Source organism: Echinops telfairi, unplaced genomic scaffold, assembly GCF_000313985.2.
Source record: "Echinops telfairi isolate 266 unplaced genomic scaffold, ASM31398v2 ScPeMD7_18;HRSCAF=68, whole genome shotgun sequence".
NCBI lineage: Eukaryota > Metazoa > Chordata > Mammalia > Afrosoricida > Tenrecidae > Echinops > Echinops telfairi.
Genome location: NW_022103915.1, coordinates 24,507,312 through 24,527,695, shown reverse-complemented (window position 1 = coordinate 24,527,695; position 20,384 = coordinate 24,507,312). Strand labels below are relative to the sequence as shown.

Here is a 20,384-nt window from a genome sequence, read left to right as displayed (position 1 = left end):
TAAAAAAAAAACAAGAAGAAATGTAATGGATCAAAGTATCAATGTAAAAAATAGAACTTCAAAAGTACTAGAAGAAAAAAAAATGTCCCTCATTGACCCATAGCACATTGGGGGACAACACTGGAGACACAGTACAAGAATTGCGACCAATCTGACCCCATCACACTGGGGTGAAACACTAAGGGCTTGTAATAGAGCAGCAAGGGGGGCAAAGCAATGATGTCCTCAGGGAATACCAAAAATAAACTTTGGGGACTTTGAATCCATCAGATTCAACTGGAAAACACTCCTAAAAGTCAACAAACAGACCTGGAACTATTTATAGGATTTTCTTTTTTTATTGTTGGTTTGTTGTTGTTTTGCAGGGTTTTTTGTTTGTTGGTTTTCTTTGTTATGTTTGGCTTTGTCTTATTTTGTATGTGTGTGCTTATTATTGTCTCTGCATGTCTATCTAGATAAAATAGGTGGGATAAACAATCTGGAGGAGAAAGTAAAGGGACCGATGGTTCCAGGGGACAGGGGAAAGGGGGAGGCAGGGGAAAGGAAGTGGGTGTTAACAAACCCAGAGGCAAAGGAGCAACAAGTGATCTAAAATCAATGGTGAGGGTGTAGGATGCTTGGTGGGGCTTAATCAAGGGCAATGCAGCCAAGAGGAAAAGACAAAATGGGTGCATAAGCAATTGTGGTGAAGAAAGCTGATGGTGCCTGGCTATCAAAAGGTATAGTGCCCAGGGTCTTAAAGGCTTGAAGATAAACAAGCAGTCATCTATATGAGAAGCAAAAAAGTCCACATGGGGGAAGCACACCAGCCTGTATGATCATGAGGTGTCAATGGGATCAGGTATCAGGCATCTAAGACCCAGAACAAAAAAATCTTATCAATATGAATGAGGGGGAGCGTGGAGTGGAGATCAAAAGTCCATCCGTAGACAATTGGACATCCCCTTACAGAAGGGTCACAAAGAAGAAACGAGCCAGTCAGGGTGCAGTATACAACTGATGAAACATTCAACTCTTCTCTAGTTCTTTAATGCTCCCCCCACCCCTCACCCACTATTATGACCTCAATTCTATCTTACAAATCTGGCTGGACTGGAACATGTACATGGTATAGACAAGAGCTGGAAACACAGCAAATCCAGGACAGATAAATCCCTCAGGATCAGTAATGAGAGTAGTCATACCAGGAGGGGAAGGAGAAAGTGGGGGGAGTAAGGGGGAACCAATCACAATGGTCTACATATAAACTCCTCCCAGGGGGACGGACAACAAAAAAGTAGGTGCAGGGAGACATTGGTCAGTGTAAGACATGAAAAAATAATTAATTTCTAAATTATCAAGTGTTCATGAGGGAGGGAGGAAAAATAATGAGGAGCTGATACCAAAGGCTCAAGTAGAAAGAAAATGATTTGAAAATGATGATGACAATGTATGTACAAATGTAGTTGACACAATGGATGTATAAATGGATTGTGTTAAGACCTGTATGAGCCCCCAATAAAATGATTTAAAAAACAAAAAAAGAGCTCGCAACACAGGGAATCCAGGACAGACAAACCCCTCAGGACCAATAATGAGAATAGAGATACCAGGAGGTTAAGGGGAAGGTGGGGGGGAGAATGAGGGAACGGATCACAATGATCTACATATAACCCTCGCCATGGAGGGATGGACAACAGAAAAGCAGGTAAAGGGAAAGAAAATGTTTTGAAAAAGATGATGGCAACATATGTACAAATGTGCTTGACACAATGGATGGATGGATGGATTGTGATAAGAGCTGTAAGAGCACCCAATAAAATGATTTTTAAAAATATGCTTTATTCTTTATTAACCTTATTGCTTAAAGAATTATTATGTTGGTCATATAATTAAAACAATAGAAGAGAAAATAAAAATACTAATATCCCAAAATAGCCACCCCCTCTTTTATGTATTTTCGCAGCCTTTTTCCTTATATAAAAAATATGCAGATTCAACACTTACCAGTACATCAAAATTTCTATATAATTCTATATATTTTTAAAATTTTGTTTTATATAGCTACACAGAAGTATCTACTTTTTGAAAATGACTTTCTGTTGCTGAATTGTATTCTGTCATATGGTGATACCACAGTTTTAATGTTACTCCTGTTTGTATAGCTTTTATTATTAAAAATTATTATTCTTAAAGTAATATAACTAAATGAGGAATAAAGCAGTATAACTAATAAAACCGAGAAAAGAATGAAATCACAACCCGTAATTCTTATTTAATGAACCTCTACATTAGTTTTTCATTCTCTTCTATTCTTTTTCCATATGACTATGATTATAATTAAACTACTCCCATTGCTATATCTTGAATTTATTTTATTTAACATTGTATTGTAAACATTTTTCATCCATTGTGGCATGTTGGGTGGAAGAATTATACTTTGCCTAACCATTACTTAATCCCAAACAGCCATCTGGCCTGTTTTTCTTTAAAAATTAAACACTTTGCAATAAAATTGCATTGACATAGTTTTTATATCCATCCATTAAATTTAAAATATTATTTTCCCAACGGTAGATTCTACAAGTAAAATTCCTGGGGTGGGGTGATGGAGGCAGGGGGAGGGGGGCGCATGGCCTATTTCTGTCATGTCTCTGGACCTAGTAAAGAGAATTTTAAAATTATGAATGTTGAAAACTTGGATCTCAAAATATAGAGAGTAACCCTGCCTCAGTGTATTCTGAACCAGTCCTTTTGGAGATTGAGAAATACAAAAATTGTATACAGGTATTGATTTTTAGTTTTCACTAAATTAGGGCCTCTTGACACAAGCCAGGCTGGGAGAGCAGCAGTGACCACTTGCATATGTTCCCACTGGGCACTTTTATGTGGTAGGGTGCTTTTATTTGTTTTCCCCCTGCTCTCAAAGACTGCACCCACATACCTTTCAGGTACAGTTCAGTTGCTGTCCCATCTCGCTCTTATGTGCGGGTTTAGAAATGCCTTCTGGGGCGGCTTCCTTTGTAGAGGGCTCTGAAATCCACAACAGGAGACCAGAGCAATTCTGATAGAACTATAAAGAAAATGGCCTGACTTACCGTTTCTAATGCCATTACACGGTCCTGCAAAGAAAGCATAATGTATCATTATAAAACCAAAGACGTTAAGAAATATCTCATCTTTACTTCATTTCCAAGTTTTCCATCTATTGTCGCTTAGTATATATTTTAACAAAGAGGAAAATTCCTGCTCAGATTCATCTCCTTTAAAAAAAAATCTTGATCACTACATTTTCTCTCATCTCAACGAGTGTTAGGTCCACCAATATGAGGTTTAATGCGAAAAACCATAAATTCAATGATTACCAAGAGGATTAGATCTTATAACCTATGCCTTGGTAAAATGATTGAGCTGCATAAAGGCATGTAACTATTCAATATATTTGAATATATGAATCACAGTAAGACAATTGTAGCACTATGCAATAGTTAAGACCCATGGGGTGGAGGTGCAGGGGGTGGGGAACAGTTGACAAAGATTAGACTCTCAAAAGCCCATCTTCAGAATGTAGCCCATGCCCTAGGTACAGAGTTCAACTAGGTACAGAGTTCAACTGTGGTCCCACAGGGAGCAAAAGGTCCGACACAAGAATAAGTCCATCAAACATTACTAAGTGAACTGGCAGGACAAGTCAATGAAAAGGCTAGGCCAATGCTGACTCCAGATGGGCTATCACTAACTACAGCCTCTGAGGAGGTTTTAAAGAGGTAAAACCAGCACAAATAATAATACTGCACAGATAGCAATAATTTTTTGAGGGAGGGATATGTATGATAGTTATAGTCAACTCTTCCCGAGGTGGAAGCTACACACAGGAGAGTTTAAATAAGGAAGGCTAAGTTTAGGGGGTGAACGTGAAGTTAAGATACTGGAAAGCCACCTCATTCTTTTTCTCGTCTTGTCTTACGAAGTTCGAAAAGTCTTTGAAATAGCAATCTTTTTGCTTCCTCAAATTTTTTAATCATCTGTCCTAATCAAGACAAGGAAGAAAAGGGGACAGAGAGCAGCACAGCTCAGCTCAGCTCAGCTCTCTGGTGGCCCTGCAGGGACTCCCAAAGGCCTATGACACTCAGGGCTCCCATGAACTTGGTGCTTCCAGCCTTATCTATATCCTCACACCTGGTGTGAGGGCTCACGCCTGCCTCTGGGGCTTCTGAGACCCAGAGGCCAGGACTCAGACTGAGTAACTGAGTTGAGCATTTTTACCCTTTCAACATTTGGCTAAATGGACACCAATTAAAAATGAGTGTATTAATGCAAAACCAGCCCAAAGCAGAGTGTTTGTAGCATTTTAATCTGTTTAATTGCATTTTGTTGGCACACTTGAGAGGAAGGACCTCACCCTTATCCCCATGATTTTAATAAAATAACTGATTTTTTCCCTGTGATGTGTGTATTGTCACATTTGAGCACTTCAAGAAAAATGCACACGATACTGCAAAGGGGCTGTGAGCTGCCGTGACTACACATTTTATTCACAGTGCATCTGGGACAAAACCACTCAGCAATGGTTTATCATCCTTTGCAGACTGAATAGAACTACTTATTAAAAAGCCATGTATAGACAGAGACAGCCTTTGGGCAGTGTCGCATTTATAGAAACCATATTAGAAGGCTGAGAATATTTATGGGCCCTAATTGCAAACAAAGTTTTTCCCACACTATGGGTGTAGGCTGGTATTATTTAAGATGAAAAACAAAAAACAAAAAACCCCAAAGCCCTTGCCATCAAGTCGCCTCTGACTCAGTGATGCTTCAGGGCAAAGTAGAACCACCTCGAAGAGCTCTCCAGGCTGTAATCGGCACAGAAGCGGATCGCCTCATCTTCCTCCTGCGGATGAGCTAGCTAGTGGGCTCGAACCCTATCACTATGGTTAGCAGCCAGGTACGTCACTTCTGTGACACCAGGGATCCTCTTGCTTTTAAAAGATCCTAGTCTGTAGGGTTGGGGTTGGGGTTAGAAAAGAAAAAAAATATATATATAGATAGATAGATAGATAGATAGATAGATCCTAGTCTGCAAGATTACAGACCTAAATGATCAGAAAGACTTCATTTTGTTATAATAACTATCAGTAAATAATACACTTGGATGAAATTTACTTGGCTGTTTTCACTTATATATAATCCACCTCATTCAAAATAGTGCTCAGGCTTTCCATGTAAAGATGTATGGAATATATTTAAAAAGAAATTAAGGATCAATGAAACTCATTCATTAATCTGAATGTCATTCACTGAAATGGCCTGTCTACAACAGCAGATAATAGAGAGCAGGCATTATTGTTAATTAGTGAACTTTCTGTAAACTATAGAGATTTTTGTTTGTTTTGAAGCTACATTGTAGGCTAAAAAGAAAAAGAAACTACGCCCAGTCCTTCTGAATGTAATACTTGCTTGGTTTTAAAACTTACAATATATTTTGAAAATTTTAAATGGTTGTAGCTTGTGCTTTTGGTAGACAATATTATAATTCTGTACATAAAGAATCAATCAACTATAAGTCCTTATTCTCCAAGAATATATTTGCATAGTTCCTATCACCTTCTTGTTATTAAAAGAGAGCCAACTTAAGCTAATATTTTGGCATCAACACAGTTCATTAAAAAAAAGCCAAGAAAGAAAAGAAAGCCAGTTTATATTCTAGAATGAACATAGAACCACATCAAAGTCAACTACAGTTCCCCTTCCCCCCACCCCTTGTCCTTAGGGCTCTTGTTGCGGTATTATTATTTTTTAATCTCTAATTTTCATTTCAACAGATTTTATCTTCAAGCTGAGTTTGAAGGTTCAACGTTTTCTACCCACCTCGACCTCTGGCACCTGGAAAGCAGAGCAATGTTTGGGAATGGAAATAGGATAGGAGTGGGGTCAACTGGTGGGAAGAGTGGAGAGGGTTAATGGTCCCCCGGCAGCAATGAGGAAACTCTCACTGTAATCATGATGCTTCAGAGGACTGTAATAAATCAGTGGTTCATATTTTTGTATTTAAGGACATTGAGAATTTGATGAAAACTTGGTCTTCTTCCCAGGAAAATGTACATTCTACACAGCACACAGGTATAATTTTACAGGTACTTTTAGGAGAGGCACAGACCTTCCAAAAAGCCTGCCCGTGGGCCTCTAAGCCTTTTCACTACAAATAAAAACACCTGAAATCAGATGAATAGAATGTATAGATTATATAAGCACATCAGTTCACTAAACTAAATCAATTAATTGCTCTTCTATAAAATATTTCTAGATAATTACCACCCATTATAAGGAAAAAACCATTGTGATCCCCAAGGCCCAAGGCGTGGAAGGGAGAAATTCCCTTAAAATATTTTGAAAAAAAAAAAGAAGGTTCTTTGGTGGGGAAAAAAGCACTTTTTATTGCTATTTTTATCTTTATTTCTGTGACCAAACAGTCCCTCTTACATTATACTTTCATTTTATTGAGGAGGATAAAGTGCAAGAAATAACTAAATTAATATGTAGCTCACTGCATTGAGTTACAATGGAAAGGACTAACATCTGTTCATATCAATAACTAAACACACGCCATTTCAAAGTGAAAACAATGCTGCCAAACATCGCATTTTAATTTATTCTGGACTTGGCAGACCAAGAAGGGAGAGACTTATGTGGGAGACAGCCTACAACAGAAGCATATTAAAAAGCTATAGTTTAGCTTTTATGATAAAGCTCATGCCTTGCCTTCAGTTGTATATATTCGTTTGTTACTTGGTCACTGTGGGAGCAACATTACAATCCATGAATGAGCCAAGGCACATCCATTAGTATTACTGATGGCAAATATTTGTAGGCCAAGGTGGGAAATGAGCATTACATGGACCATTGCATTGGAAGCTGAATCCCTGGTCATTACAGTTTATTGGATTCAAGTGAATCAATCAATTAGCTACAATGATTCATCCATCCAATTTAAGAGAAGAACAGAAAAGCCTACAGGTCTAAAACCTCAGGCTCTTAATCCTCTGGTCAGTTTAAGGACTTAATTCATTACAGTAGTGCAGCATTTTAGAAGATGGTTTTAAATCTATCCATTGGCATACAAAAAGCACAATACTGGCATAAAACCTAACGAGCGTCTCCATCCCTCCCAAGTCAAAGATGCTTTTAAGCGTATAGAACAATTCTGGAAATGTCTCTGGGACTGAAGGGCTATAATAGACACATAATTTTCAAAAAGACAAATCCAGAAGCAGGACACCTATCAGAATTTAAAAACACAAAGACTCTCCTGGAAGAACAAAACCCCACTCTGCTTTCCCCAAAGGGACTGCCACTGCCTGCTCTTCTCCCTGTCGGCACCAGCCCTGTTCCATCAGAACTCACAAGTCACGTGCTACTACATCAAGTACATAGATGGAAATCTGTTCTATTTTCCCCCTAGGCATTTCCCACATGTCAGTCAATTCCATTTAACAAATTTCCAGTGGGTATCTAAACAATTAAATGAGCAGGACATAATTTCAAGTGTTTTATTCTCTCTCAAAAAAAATCAGCATAACACATCGTGATCTAAAACAAATGAGACTATGAAGAGAAATGGCATTGCAGACAACCTTAATGCTGACACGCCAAAAGAAAAGAAACCTTTAAAATACAGCACGGAATGGTAAATTGGCTTTGAGGATACCAAATGCAACCGCGGTCTATACATAAAAAGCTTCCTAACAAAGCTTCCCAGCAGTTTGCAGTACTTTCCCAATCACAAGGGTTTGACTTAGCCATCCTTGGAGACCTGGATTCAAGTTCTGTTAATTCATTTCATAGTTTCTCATAGTACCTTTTCAAATCAGCTACCAATAACACAACAGAAATAATGAAAAGAAATACACGGCAAGATTTTTGTCTAAAAAAGTTACCAGCTTTGAACAAAAACACAGCCTTTTTTTTGACTTATCAAGGAAAGCCAATATAAAGGGATGTTATCCTGTCCTGGAAAAACATATCCTTTTGGTGGGGGTAAAGTACGTGGTCATCGAAAACTTGGGAAGTCTTCAATGAAATGGATTGGCACCAGAGCCACACCAATAACTTCACACATGCCAGGACACTGCTGAAAGACTGGGTCATGTTTTGTTTTATGATACATAAGTCCCCATGAGTCAGAGGTGACCTGAAGGTCACTAACAACGAAAGCATCATGTCCCAGCCCAGGAGGAGACTCAGTAATGGTACCTGTCTTTCACATGGCAAATTAAGAACAAAATCAAAGCTTGGGCTCTACCCCTGGGCAGCCTGATGTTCACCTGAAGTGTTTGTCTGCTCTCCATATTTGCAGGTAGGTGTGTTTTTAGGAGGCCCCCCCATTTCAGTTGGACCCTGTTCAGGAAAGGCCAAGGCAGCAGTTACCTTGAGCTGTGATGTGCTAGGGTTTGTGAGGTAGGGAGTACAGATAGCTTGGTGGAGGAAGATGACTTGAAAGAAATGGAAATGAAGTTCTCCTGGGTGGTTTCAAACATGGGAAATGCAGCCTGGGCAAGGAGGTAGGGGGTTTTGTTGACAGTTCCTGTGAACACTTCAGAGAGCTGCATGACTCCAGTAAGAAAGAATCTCAGAATTACCCTTTCTATTTCAGATCTCAAAGCAAAGTACTGGGCTTTTCTTCACCCTCCCCAGCCTCCCCAACATTTTAAAATGAAGACTTCCTTTAAGGTCCCTTCTTGAAAGCAAAAAATGTGATGTGGTGTATAGGTATGTGCCCACAGGATATAATCACAAGCAAATAGAATGATCTTTCTCCTGCCATGACTCCATTCCAGGGAAGCGGCCCCCAACAGGTTAAAAGGGTGTTTCTTCAGTGAGCGACATTTGAATTGAGAAACAACTGAAGATGATTTGGAGATATAATAAAAACAACGATGGTGGTTAGGGGCGACGCAAATGACAGCCCGATGATTTCCAAGATTGGCTCCCCGGAAACAGAGATGTACAGACAAGAACAGGAATAAAGGGTGAGCTGTAGGCAAAACCAATAATCCAGAAATCAGTACACCATATTTGCCCCCAAGGACTGCCATGGAAAAGGAAATTAAAGTACATGGCTCCCGTTGTACAGTTAGGCATACATATTTGCTCTGAACCCATAGGCCAACCATAGTGATATGGTAATGATGGTATGATTTATGAATATGTTTCTGTCCTACAGAACCTGTGGGCAGCAATAGGGCACACTTAGTTTCAGGTTTAAGAAGGGGTGTGTATCTGCCTGTCACTCAACTGAACAGTTGTAAGGAGACTCCTGAAGGCTGACATGGCCTTTGATTCCCTTGAGGGGGCATGTCCTCTGGGCTTCAGGGGAAGAAAGTTAAAAAGCAAACCCACCTAACCAAAGAACCCACTTCCCCAAGATCCTTTATGCTGAGTATTTGGATTACAGCACTTGATAGATAGCTAACATGGCTGAGTCATTAGTTAACACAAGTAAATTGTCCACCTTGGGAATGAAGTTGCGTACTTTTGAGCGATTCCTGTAATCCACATCCTAGTTGGGATGCAGAGTAATCTGCTCAATATTCTTCAGGAACTGAAGCACAAGAATAATACCATAGCGACCATCTTTCTTGCCCTTCTCCTCACCCCCACCCCCCACCCCGCCACTCTCACGTTCCTTCAGTGTCCTTCGGTGTATAGTTGCCTCTTATGGTTTAAACCAGAGGGGCTGCTGGCAAGGATAATCACCAATGAACAGCTAGTTTCCAAATAACATATTTGGCTGACATGAGTTAGGATTTCCCCTTAACTTGGTTTGATTTACATTAAAATGACCATTATTCTCTACTTACAAGGATAGATGTCCTGAAAACAAAGACAGGGGGGGAGAGGTATTTCAAACTAATCTAAAATAATCTGTCCACTGGTGACCAGTGGATCAATAGTGCACTGTTATTACGCTCGAAGGGTCTTTAAGAAAAAAGCCCCAAACTTAGTTTGTAACGGTGCATACCTGAGGGCTGACTTGCATGTCCCAAAGTAAAGCAGATGTATTTTGACTATTAGGCTCTAATATCCTAGAGATTCCTACCTATGAAATACTTAACTGCTTTTTCTTCAAATTGAGCTTCACTCTGATTTGTCACTGCGGTCTGACTAGCTTCTTCCCAAGGTAGATGTCTAACCAGTGGCTTCAGCTGTTCGAGAGAGGCGAGTAAAGAAAAGAAAAAGTTGGAAAGCTCTTTTATCTTAAAGAAATGGGAAAGTACTACAAATACTAATATCTCTACAAAATAACACTCTTAGGACTATAATTTCAAATGAAACTTTAAAAGTTCTGTATATAGAGATAACAACATCATTATAGTACTTATTAAATGCTCCCCTCAAATAACTCCTTGTCCAACAGAAAGTCACAGTTTTAGGGAAATCATTACTTGAAACTTGAAACACTTCACTTTCTGCAGGACTATAAATAAAGAGCTGTGATTTAATTCAGTGCATCCTCAATTTTCTTTGAAAATCTTCACTGAAAGTCACTAATCATAAACTCCAGAGTCTAGAAAAATAAGAGCTTGCTATCAGATACACTTGGACGGTTTCCAGTGGTGATCAAAGCTATCCTCCCCAACTACATTCTTGTGGGACTGTAGAGGGGCTAAGGAGCCCTGATTGCTCAGAATCATACTTTTCTTCATTTGCCAAAGTATTTAAAATCTACCAACTGTCACTTATTCTTTGAGCGAGGACTCAGAAATGTATTCTTTGATTCACCCTAACAAGTTCATTTTTCAAGTCAATTGGCCTTAGAGATAGACAACCATGATACCAGGTCATCATGCTAAGGCAGGGGTGGCAAAACAGGACCAGGGGACATATCCAGCCTCCTGAGCCTACAAACCAAGAGGGGCTTTTACAATTTGTTAATGGATCAGAAAACCCAAAGTAAGAATAGTATTTTCAGGACAGGAGAATGGCAGTAGTTTTATTGGAGCACAGCTTCAATCATCAGTGTATGCATTGTCTACACTTGCTTTTACACTGACACGCAGAGTGGAGTCACTGTCAGGAAGCCTGTGGTTGTTGGACGGCGCTAGTATGTTTCATAGGCACTCCCTGTTTCACAGAGGTGACCCTGAAGCTAGACCGCTAGGGTTTCTGGGAGGAGTGGACATGGTGAAACTCTGGCCAGAGTAAACGTAATAGTCATTGCATAATTTTCACTCAAATTCAAAACCAAATGTAACAGTTGCTTCTGGTTCAAGAGAAATACTCTGAATGTAAACTATTCCTCAAGCCCCATGAGTTTCTTCTTTTATCTACTCTGTGTGTCCACCCTTCATCGCTCCTTCCGATGTCTTTCCATGCTCACGTCCTTGCTTCCATGTCTCTCCACCCTGCCTCACCCCCACTAATGTATTCATTTCGTTATATCGTTCATTTGGGTTTTTGTTTTGTTTTTTACATTTACTGGACCAGGCTCTGGACACACACAGAAATAAGGTCCCTTTGCCTGGAGCTTGCCTTGCAAAGGAGACTATAAGGGGAAATATTCAGTCTGTAATCAGGGGCGATGGTGGAGACAGACTGGTCCATCTAAGACCTCATGAAGAGGTGATAGCGGAATTAAAATTCAAAGAGTGAAAACAGCCAGCTATTGAAAGAGCGATGGGGAAAGCATAACAAAGAAGAAAGCTCTTTGCAGGAACGGGGGTCAGGAAAGGGTTGGCTTTAAGGAACAAAGGAGACATTGGTATGGCTAGAAATTAAAACATCACTTTAAATTAAAAACCAGTACTATTTACCAAAAGTGCACTGGTGCCCAAACTGGATTGGGTAATTTTTGCTTGTGACCTCATTTCATGTTGTCAAACATTCTCAATAAGTGGATTTTATTAATTTTGTTCATTTAAAGTGAAATACGCAGACCCAAAGACATTAAGTACCTTAAACTCTGCATTGTGATTAAACGGTAGGGCTTGTACTGTTTGGCTCAAAGGAAATTACATTGACTTTCAAAACAAATGGAAGTTTAAATCAATTAATCAATCAGTCCCTTAATAGGTCTGCAAAGTGAAATGAATGGAAATCCTATATGCTGACAGTATAGTCTGATGAGCAAATAGACAATGTCTTTATTTTAATCATGAGTACTAGACGGGGGAGGAGGCAGGGAAAGGGGGCCACTGACAATCTGCTGTGAAGCCTCTTTCTTAAAGGGCCACAGGCGGGGGCAGTATGCTGGAACCTCGTTTCTAACAGGTGTCAGGTAGCGGTGTAACAAAACGTGCATTAAACCCTAATATAACACAATTTTCAAGTCGAAACTCTTGTATGCATTTTTACATTTATTTCACTGTGATAAAAGCGATTATCATTTTGTCATATGCTTTACTTAAAAGTCAGTGGCCACTCCTTTCTACTTCTTCTGGATCTGACATCAGACCTGCTGGAGTACACACAATTACCACCACTGGGGAAATATCAGAAAGCCAAGATCTAAACTTCATTAGTTCATGATATTATATAGCTAAATGGCCATGCTACTGTGCTGGTTCCCCAATTCTTTCTGGTCTGGCTACAGGGGTTTCGAGCCATCTCAGAGATCGTACAAATTCTTTCTCCTCCATTCGATTTAATTTGTGACATATTTATTAATCTCTCTTTAATAATAAAATAAGAACTAGAGATGTCAATTATAACCAGAATGCTATAAAGGCACAGAGTCTCTTAAAGGTAACACTTTACAACTTCATCTTAAGAGCAAATACAGAAATAATGGTAAGAAACTGAAAAACATTAAATGGTAGTTATAAAATAATAAGCCCTCACACTTTAAAAGCTAGAAATCAAACTAACAAATTAACTTTATTATAATAGTTAGTGGAATGCAGAGATATTCAGGAAAAGGAGTGAACTTCAGGAGCAATTTTTAAAAACAAAATAATCTCTGATTACAGTGGGGGGATAAAAGATATAAAAGGAGTCAATTTTTTCCCAGCTCAATTTAGTTTTATCACTTGTTACAGAATTTAAAATTTATGGAAAGTTTTTCAATGTTGTCCTTAATTTTGCCAGAATATGTTGAACTGGGTTTAAAACTGAAATGGAAGAAGCCCGAAGAGGGCTTTAATAACAACTTTGCTCAGTCTGTTTATTTAAAACACGATGAATAAGCAAAAAGAAAAGGTGCCGAATGGAAAAAGAAAAATGATCCCTTCTTCTTCCTAGAAATGTTCGGGATTTCTGCATTGCACAAACTCTTGTACCGGGAATGAAAATCTTCCCCATATGCCAGCAGTCAAATATAGACTATCTATCTATCCACTGCCCCAGTTGCCATTTTCCTCAAGTCTATTGGTCGATAGGCAGCTTCGGGGTTCCTCAAAGGGAGTCCGAAGTCCCACTATTATCACTGTGGCTGCTGATAGGTGCTGCGGGGCTGGCTCCAGCTCACAGTGACCCCAAGGACAACAGAAGCAAGCACCGTCCCGCCCCATGCCATCCACACCTGGCCAGGCTGAAGCCATCGCTGCAGTCTCAGGATCAATGCTTCAGGTTGGGGTGTCCCTCTGCTCTTCTACTCTACCACGCACGATGGTCTTCACCAGCGACCGGTCTCACCTGGGAGCGTGTCCAAAGTACACGAGAGGAGGCCTCACCATCCTTGCTCCTAAGGAGCATTCTGGCTGTATTTCTTCAGGACCGATTTGATTGGGCTTTGGGCAGTACTTTGCATATTCTTCGCCAGCACCATCATCCAAAAGCCTCAATTCTTTGGTCTTCCTTACGCAATGTCTCACTCTTATTAAGTCTCCAGTCTTGCTGGATTTATTTAACATACACTCCCAAAATCATACAGCTTCTTATTGCCTCATATTGAGGAGATCGGGGTCCATATTTTACCACACTTAATGAGCAATATGTTTGCTAATGCATCATTCTTACAGGAAAAAAAATTGAAGAATAAAATGTTAAGGCTAGGAATGATGCCCCTCCCCACAACAAAATCGTTCTCTGTAAGATCGTGAGGTATTTACGTACAATGGTAGGGCGACCTGACAGAATAAATCCAGTACTGCAAGCCACACTCACTGTCATGGAGCCAACTCAGACATATGGTAGCTCCATAGGACATAGTGGTGCTGTCCCTGTGGGTTTCTGAGACTGTAACTCTTTACACGGGTAGAACGCCACGTCTTTCTCCAGGGATGCAACTGGTGGTATCCAAGGGTTGAGCTAGCAGCCCAGCGGGTAACCATTATGTCCCAGGGCCCGTTCCCAATCCAGTGCCAGCCCTGCCAGCTTCTGACAAAGCAAACGCTGAGCTTTAGCTCTTTTATGTGTAAAATGAGAAGAGGGGTATCTGTCTGCCAGGGTTTTTGTATGGAATGTAAGTCCGTGAGGAAAATCATTTAAACACAGAGCTGGAGGTGGCATAGCCCCAGAGCAGCTGTTCTCAACCTGTAGGTCGCGACCCCTTTGGGGGTTGAATGACCCTTTCACAGGGGTCGCCAAAGACCATTGGAAAACACATATTTCCGATGGTCTTAGGAACCGAGACACCGCTCCTCTATCCGTCTCCAGGCTGGTCCACCCACCTTGCTTCAAGACTAAATTTCATTGATTTGTCATTAGAAATAAATATTGCACACTACATAATGACATATTATTTTGTGATGGCTCACTATGCTTTAATTATGTTCAATTTGTAACAATGAACATACATCCTGTATATCAGATATTTACATTACAATTCATAACAGTAGCAAAATGACAGTTACGAAGTAGCAATGAAAATAATGATATGGTGGGGGGGGGCGGGGGTGTCACCACAACATGACGAACTGTATTAAAGGGTGGTGGCATTAGCAAGGTGGAGAATCACGGCCTTAGAGGCAAGAAGGGCAGTATCTTTCAATAATAATCTATTAACATTGAGAACTCAGAGATTTCCTTTATGAATCAACAGACATTTATTCCAGGCAGACATGCACTATTGTGGAGCACCCATTTCCAAACCTGTTAGTATTTTGATCTTTATTAGCACGCTTCTTTTACAGCTGTCATTGCTATCAGGAGATGGAAGAGAACACGGAGAAACGCGGTTATTTGCCCAAAGTGTGGGACATCTCTATGGCTGTGGTCTGAGAAGAATAAGCATACATGCACTTTGGATCCTAGTCTTGAAATGATCCCTGAAACTGTGATTGAAATGAAACATTCCCCTAATTTTGGCAGCTGAGTCTGGAGACATGGGGGAAAACACCCTTCCCATCTCTACTGTGTGGACCGTCCTGATGTGCTACAATCCTCCCCTCTCCAATGGGCAAATCTGCAAAACAACCGGGAGTTCTTTTACACCACCGAGTTTTGAGTAAGTTTTCTGCAACAAGATTAAACGTGGGGCCCTGAGAGCTCACATTAGAAAGAGAAGACGTTTAAAACATATTCCCAAACAGTAAATGGCATCCGTTTTCTTAGAAGGTTGACAGGACTCAAGGAGGTTACCGAGTTCTGATGCCTCATGCTCTCCACCCTGCTGGATAAAGAGAGAAACAGGTGTCTTTCCATATTCCTGCTCTTCTCAAAAGAAAATGACCTAGGCCGTCCGTTTCCACACTTGCAGATACAAGTGTTCACTCTCAGGGGGTTCTATTTTCGGGTTGTAGTCTGTCATAAAATTGGAATTAAAATTAAGTTGTGAATTTTAGACAAAGCAGGGTGATAAAATTGTAATGGTCCCTAAAAGTTCAAGTAGAATCCATTTGAGTTTGCTTCCTTCCTCTCTTGAGGGCCTTTGACATTGTACATTGAAGTGTGCCAATCTAATTGGCTGAGACCCTGCTTGACCCTCATACAGACTGTTAAGGCTTTATCGCTATTGAGACCTCCTACAAAGTGTAAGGCTTGAAAGGTCTCTTCACCTTTGGAGAAAACAGAGATGTAATGAGTTATTAAGTCACCCAGTCCAAAGTAGTGAAGTCCTGCTCAACCCTCCCTCTGCCTCCCACTTGTGTTTTGTTTTTGTTTATGTCATCGTTTAGAACACCGCTCTCATGTAACAGAAGAAGAAAGAGAGATGCACAATGCTTTGCCTAAGGTCTGAGGGATTAACTAGGGATGAATGAGTAGCTGGTTCCCAGCATTCAGGAAACTCCATTGTAGCTGACATGAGTCATTCTGGAGGGGAGTAATCTAGAGATTACTTTATAGAAAAATAAACCTTAAATAGTCAATCCCAATTGATCAATTCATTCACATTGGGACTTCTAAAAATATACTGTTATTTCCCAAGCAAATTATAATTTCTGGGGAAATTCAGCCAACTTTTCAATTCATACAGAAATCCAGAGTTGGGCAGAATATCCCCTTTCCTCCTCCCCAGCTAACTCCCCTCTCCTCACTTAAGCAATCAGATCTCTTAGCTGCTCCACTAATGCAGTGCTACCTACACCCTCCAATATCTCCAAACTGCACTATGGCTTGAGAGGACAGCCTAAGGTCATTCTCCAGAACAAATGACTGACAGCAAAACCACTGGCTGTTTTCACTAGGTCTGTCACTAGCCAAGTTCATCCCCAGGGGAACTGGTCGTGAATTGGGATCACTGTGTTTGAGTCCATTCAGAATCACAGTGACCCTATATGGAGTTGGAGAAGAGGTCAGTCTTTAGAGGAGCAGACATTCACTGTGGTTAGCGGGCCAACGTTTACCTGACAGTACTACCAGGGCCCATGCCAGTTAATCTCCAACAAGGCATTGGTCAGCTTTACACTGGAAGTGTCCTCTAAATTATCATATATCTGCATTAGTCTTTAATCACAAGGTCCATGGGTTTTAACCCACCAGCAGCTCTGTGGGAAAAAGATGAGTTCATATGTCTATTTCTATAAAGAGTTAAAGTACGGATACTCAAAGGGGCAGTTCTGTCCTATCCTACTGAGGTCACCATGAGTCAAAATCGAATCAATGGCAATGAGTTTAAGGGTCTTTTCTCCCCATGCCCCCACCCCCACCAGGGGAGTGGAGGTGAGATGCAATGGTTAGGTAGACGCTTGACTGCTAATCAAAAGGTCAGTGGTTTCAACCCACCCAGTGGCACCTGGACAGATTACAGTCTAGGAAACACTTTGGGGAAGTTCTACTCTGTCCATAACGTAGTAAGGAGCTGGAATGGACTGGACAGCACGCAATATGAACAACATATTAATATTTCTTAGGATTGTTCCCAAAGAACAAAAAAATCCTATGTTTCTATTTTGTTTCCCCTCCATGTCCTTTCACAGCGACTCTTCTCCTTAAGTAGCTCAAACAAAGCAATGGTGGGAGAAAAGATGATCTTCCCTTTGCCTAAACACTATCCAGATAACAAAACAAAATCAAACTCTTTTTTTTTTTTTAAAGAATACCATAAAAAAAGTACCAAACCCTATAAATGAAATGAGTGTGTCTAAGAGTCGGTAGAAGAGAAACTGAACGTACTGTGGGTTTATCTGGGAAACAGACATGTCCATATTGCCCCTTGGTACCTTTCGGGACACAGTTTCTAGAATGTCACCAGGCAACAAATGAAATAAATAGATAGATAAATAAGAGAAGCTCATTTCTTCTCAATTAAAGGCAAGACTCCACTCATTTCTAGTAAAAACGCTGGTTTCAAAAAAATGTCTCAAAATGCTTGTGATAATATTCAGAAATATCAGCCCTACACCTAAATTATTTTCTTTTCCCCAGGGAAAGTGTGTGTGTGTGTGTGTGTGTGTGTGTGTGTGTGTATCCATGTAACCAATCTCATTTTGCAAGTCCCCACCAATATCTTTACTACAAAACCTCCTTCTACATAATCTGACCAAATTCTGTATCCCGACTACCTAGTGAAGTGAGGATGGAAGGAGATGGGCCCCGTGAAGACAGGAGCATTGACAGTCTAGTAGTTGATGGCTTGATTCCCAGGCTGAAGCATCGCTTCCAGAGCACAACAAACCCCAACCTCACTGCTATGGAGTCAATGCTGACTCCTAGTGACACTATAGGACAGGGTAGAACTGCCCTTGTGGTTTCCAAAACTAGCTTTTTATGGGAGTAAAACACCTCATTGTTTTCACATGAAATAGCTGGTAGGTTCGAACTACTGACCTTGTGCCCACATGCAGCCACTAAGGCACCTGCTCTGTTTATATAGAAGTAACAAGTATTGAGCCCCTGCTAGACACCACAGTGGTCATATTATAGTTTTCAATCCTTTCAGCAGGCCTATGGAATACCTGAAGAAGAGAACCTTGGGCTGCAAACCACAAAGATAATGGTTCAAGACCCAGCTGCCACAAGGAGAAAGATGAGGCTGTCTGCTCCCATGAAGACTGAAAAGTTTCAGAAACCCAAGGGGAAGCTCTACTCTGTCCAATGGAATTGATTCAATGGTGGCAGGGCTTTCATTTATAAACTTGGTTGTTGACTCAAAACGACCTAACGTAGATAGCCTACTCTGAACGAGCTGATTAATTGGGATAAACAGGCTCAAAACCACCTAGTTTCTATCTCATCTTAAATAATAATGGAGAGAGAGAGAAAGAGAGAGAGAACCATAAACTAGTTAAGAGGAGTGGGTAGTGATATTCCTGATTTCTTTACGTAGAGCTTTGATGGATTTCAGAACTGAGCATAATATGAATTCTGTGGGTATAGTTTGTATTCTGGGGTTCACAAAGCACCATGGGAAAAAAGCAGGTAGTTTATAAAAGGTGGATCAGTTTGGTATTTAAAGAAATGAATCAAACCTGCTGCAGCAGCAACTGCTACCATCAGTTCTCACAAGGAAGGTGTCAAAGGCAAAAAATACTTTTCAACTAAATAGAGGAAAAATGGATTTTCTTTTGTGTCTACTTCAAATGTTTCAGTTGCTCTTGAGGGGATTAAAGTAGAGATTTGCTTGTTCCACTGTGCTCATATACAAATCGAAGTCTGATACTGCACTGCACATTTCTAGATTCTAAGAAAAATAACACACAATGTAATTGCAAATGAATGTCACAAAAAATGAGCCAGGCAATGGTAAGCTCCAATGAAGAATTTTGGTAATTACAAGTTGTCTTGTAAAAATCACTGTCAAATACACTTGTCTCTATTGTTTGCGATCCCGCAGAAGATTGAAAACACTTGCCTGTCTGTAACTGCCCCTGGCTACTTTATCCATTGCCTTTCTCAGTAATGCCTACCGTTCGGGCCAAATTACTTATTGACCTTTTGTTTCACTACTTCATTTAGAGAGGGAGGGAGGACAGAGAGAGTGAATGTGTGAATGCGTGTGTTTCAGAGACAGAGAGAGACAGAGATTCTGTGTGTGTTTCTTTGTCTCTCTCAAACACACACATTCATGCATTCACTTTCTCTGTGTGTGTGTGTCCATGTCACCAATCTCATTTTGCAAGTTCCCCCCAATATCTTTACTACATCACCCCTTCCTTTACTCCTCCTTTTTACAAAGTGTTTCCTTTACTACATAACATACATTCTGTGTGTGTGTGTGTGTGTGTGTGTGTGCACACCCTCCAGGAAATTAGGGATGTTTTTAAATGAGTGGCTCTTTGGGAGATTCAGGAACATGTGCAACAAAAGCAGGAGCCAGACAGGAAGGCGCTCCTCGACAGACACTCACGGAGTAGTCATCATGATTAGAGGAGTGCTGGTTGCAGCCTAGTCCCAATCTGCAAAGTTGGCAGCCCAAACCACCCGCTGCCCCGCAGGAGAAAGATGGGGCTTTCTTCCCCCCTAAACCGATGGCAATTTCAATGTTGAAAACTAAATCCCATCGTCCCAGTGACAGAGAGGTCAAGCTCTTGGTTAGTAAATGAGAAGTTTCTGGTTCAAATCCACCAGTTACTTTTCAGGAGAAACATGTGACAGCCTGGTTCCAGAAAGAGCACAGCTTTTGAACCCTCCAGGCCAGTTCTATCATGTCCGATGAGGTCACTGTTTGTGGCCAGTGACTTGAAGGCAATACACTTGAAGGCGTCTTGCTTTGCTTTATGCTTTCTGGTTTAAGCCCCCAGAAGCAATGTTGGTGGAAGGTTTTAACACTCCCCCCCAATCCTGTTGATTATATTATGCCAAAAAGATGCAGTTGTAGACAGCTCCTGTAAAGATTGACAGTCGGAGAAATCCTATACAAGGTTTTGATGAGTCAGAATTAACTCAGTGGCAATGGTGGTGGGGCTTGGTTTGGGTGAGTATAACTGACTGCCATCCAGTCAAAGCTGACTCAGAAGCCCCCCTGTGGGTTCTGAGACTGTGACTGTTTACAGGAAAAGAAATTCCGATCTGTCTCCCGCTGAACTGCTGGTGGTTTTGAACTGCTGACCATGTGGACAGCAGCCCCACGTGTAACCCCCCCCCCACCC

General features: G+C 40.7%; 1 protein-coding gene across 1 annotated transcript in view; it reads right to left on the bottom strand.

Moving 5' to 3' along the window:
* The window catches only part of CEP128 (centrosomal protein 128), a 446,899-nt gene that overhangs the window by 68,028 nt on the left and 358,487 nt on the right, over positions 1 to 20,384 (bottom strand). The window contains exons 19-20 of the mRNA XM_030884984.2: positions 10,092 to 10,181; positions 3,078 to 3,101 (exon numbers count right to left, since the gene is read on the bottom strand). Coding sequence (XP_030740844.1) covers positions 3,078 to 3,101; positions 10,092 to 10,181 — 114 coding nt within the window. The remainder of the gene's footprint in view (positions 1 to 3,077; positions 3,102 to 10,091; positions 10,182 to 20,384) is intronic.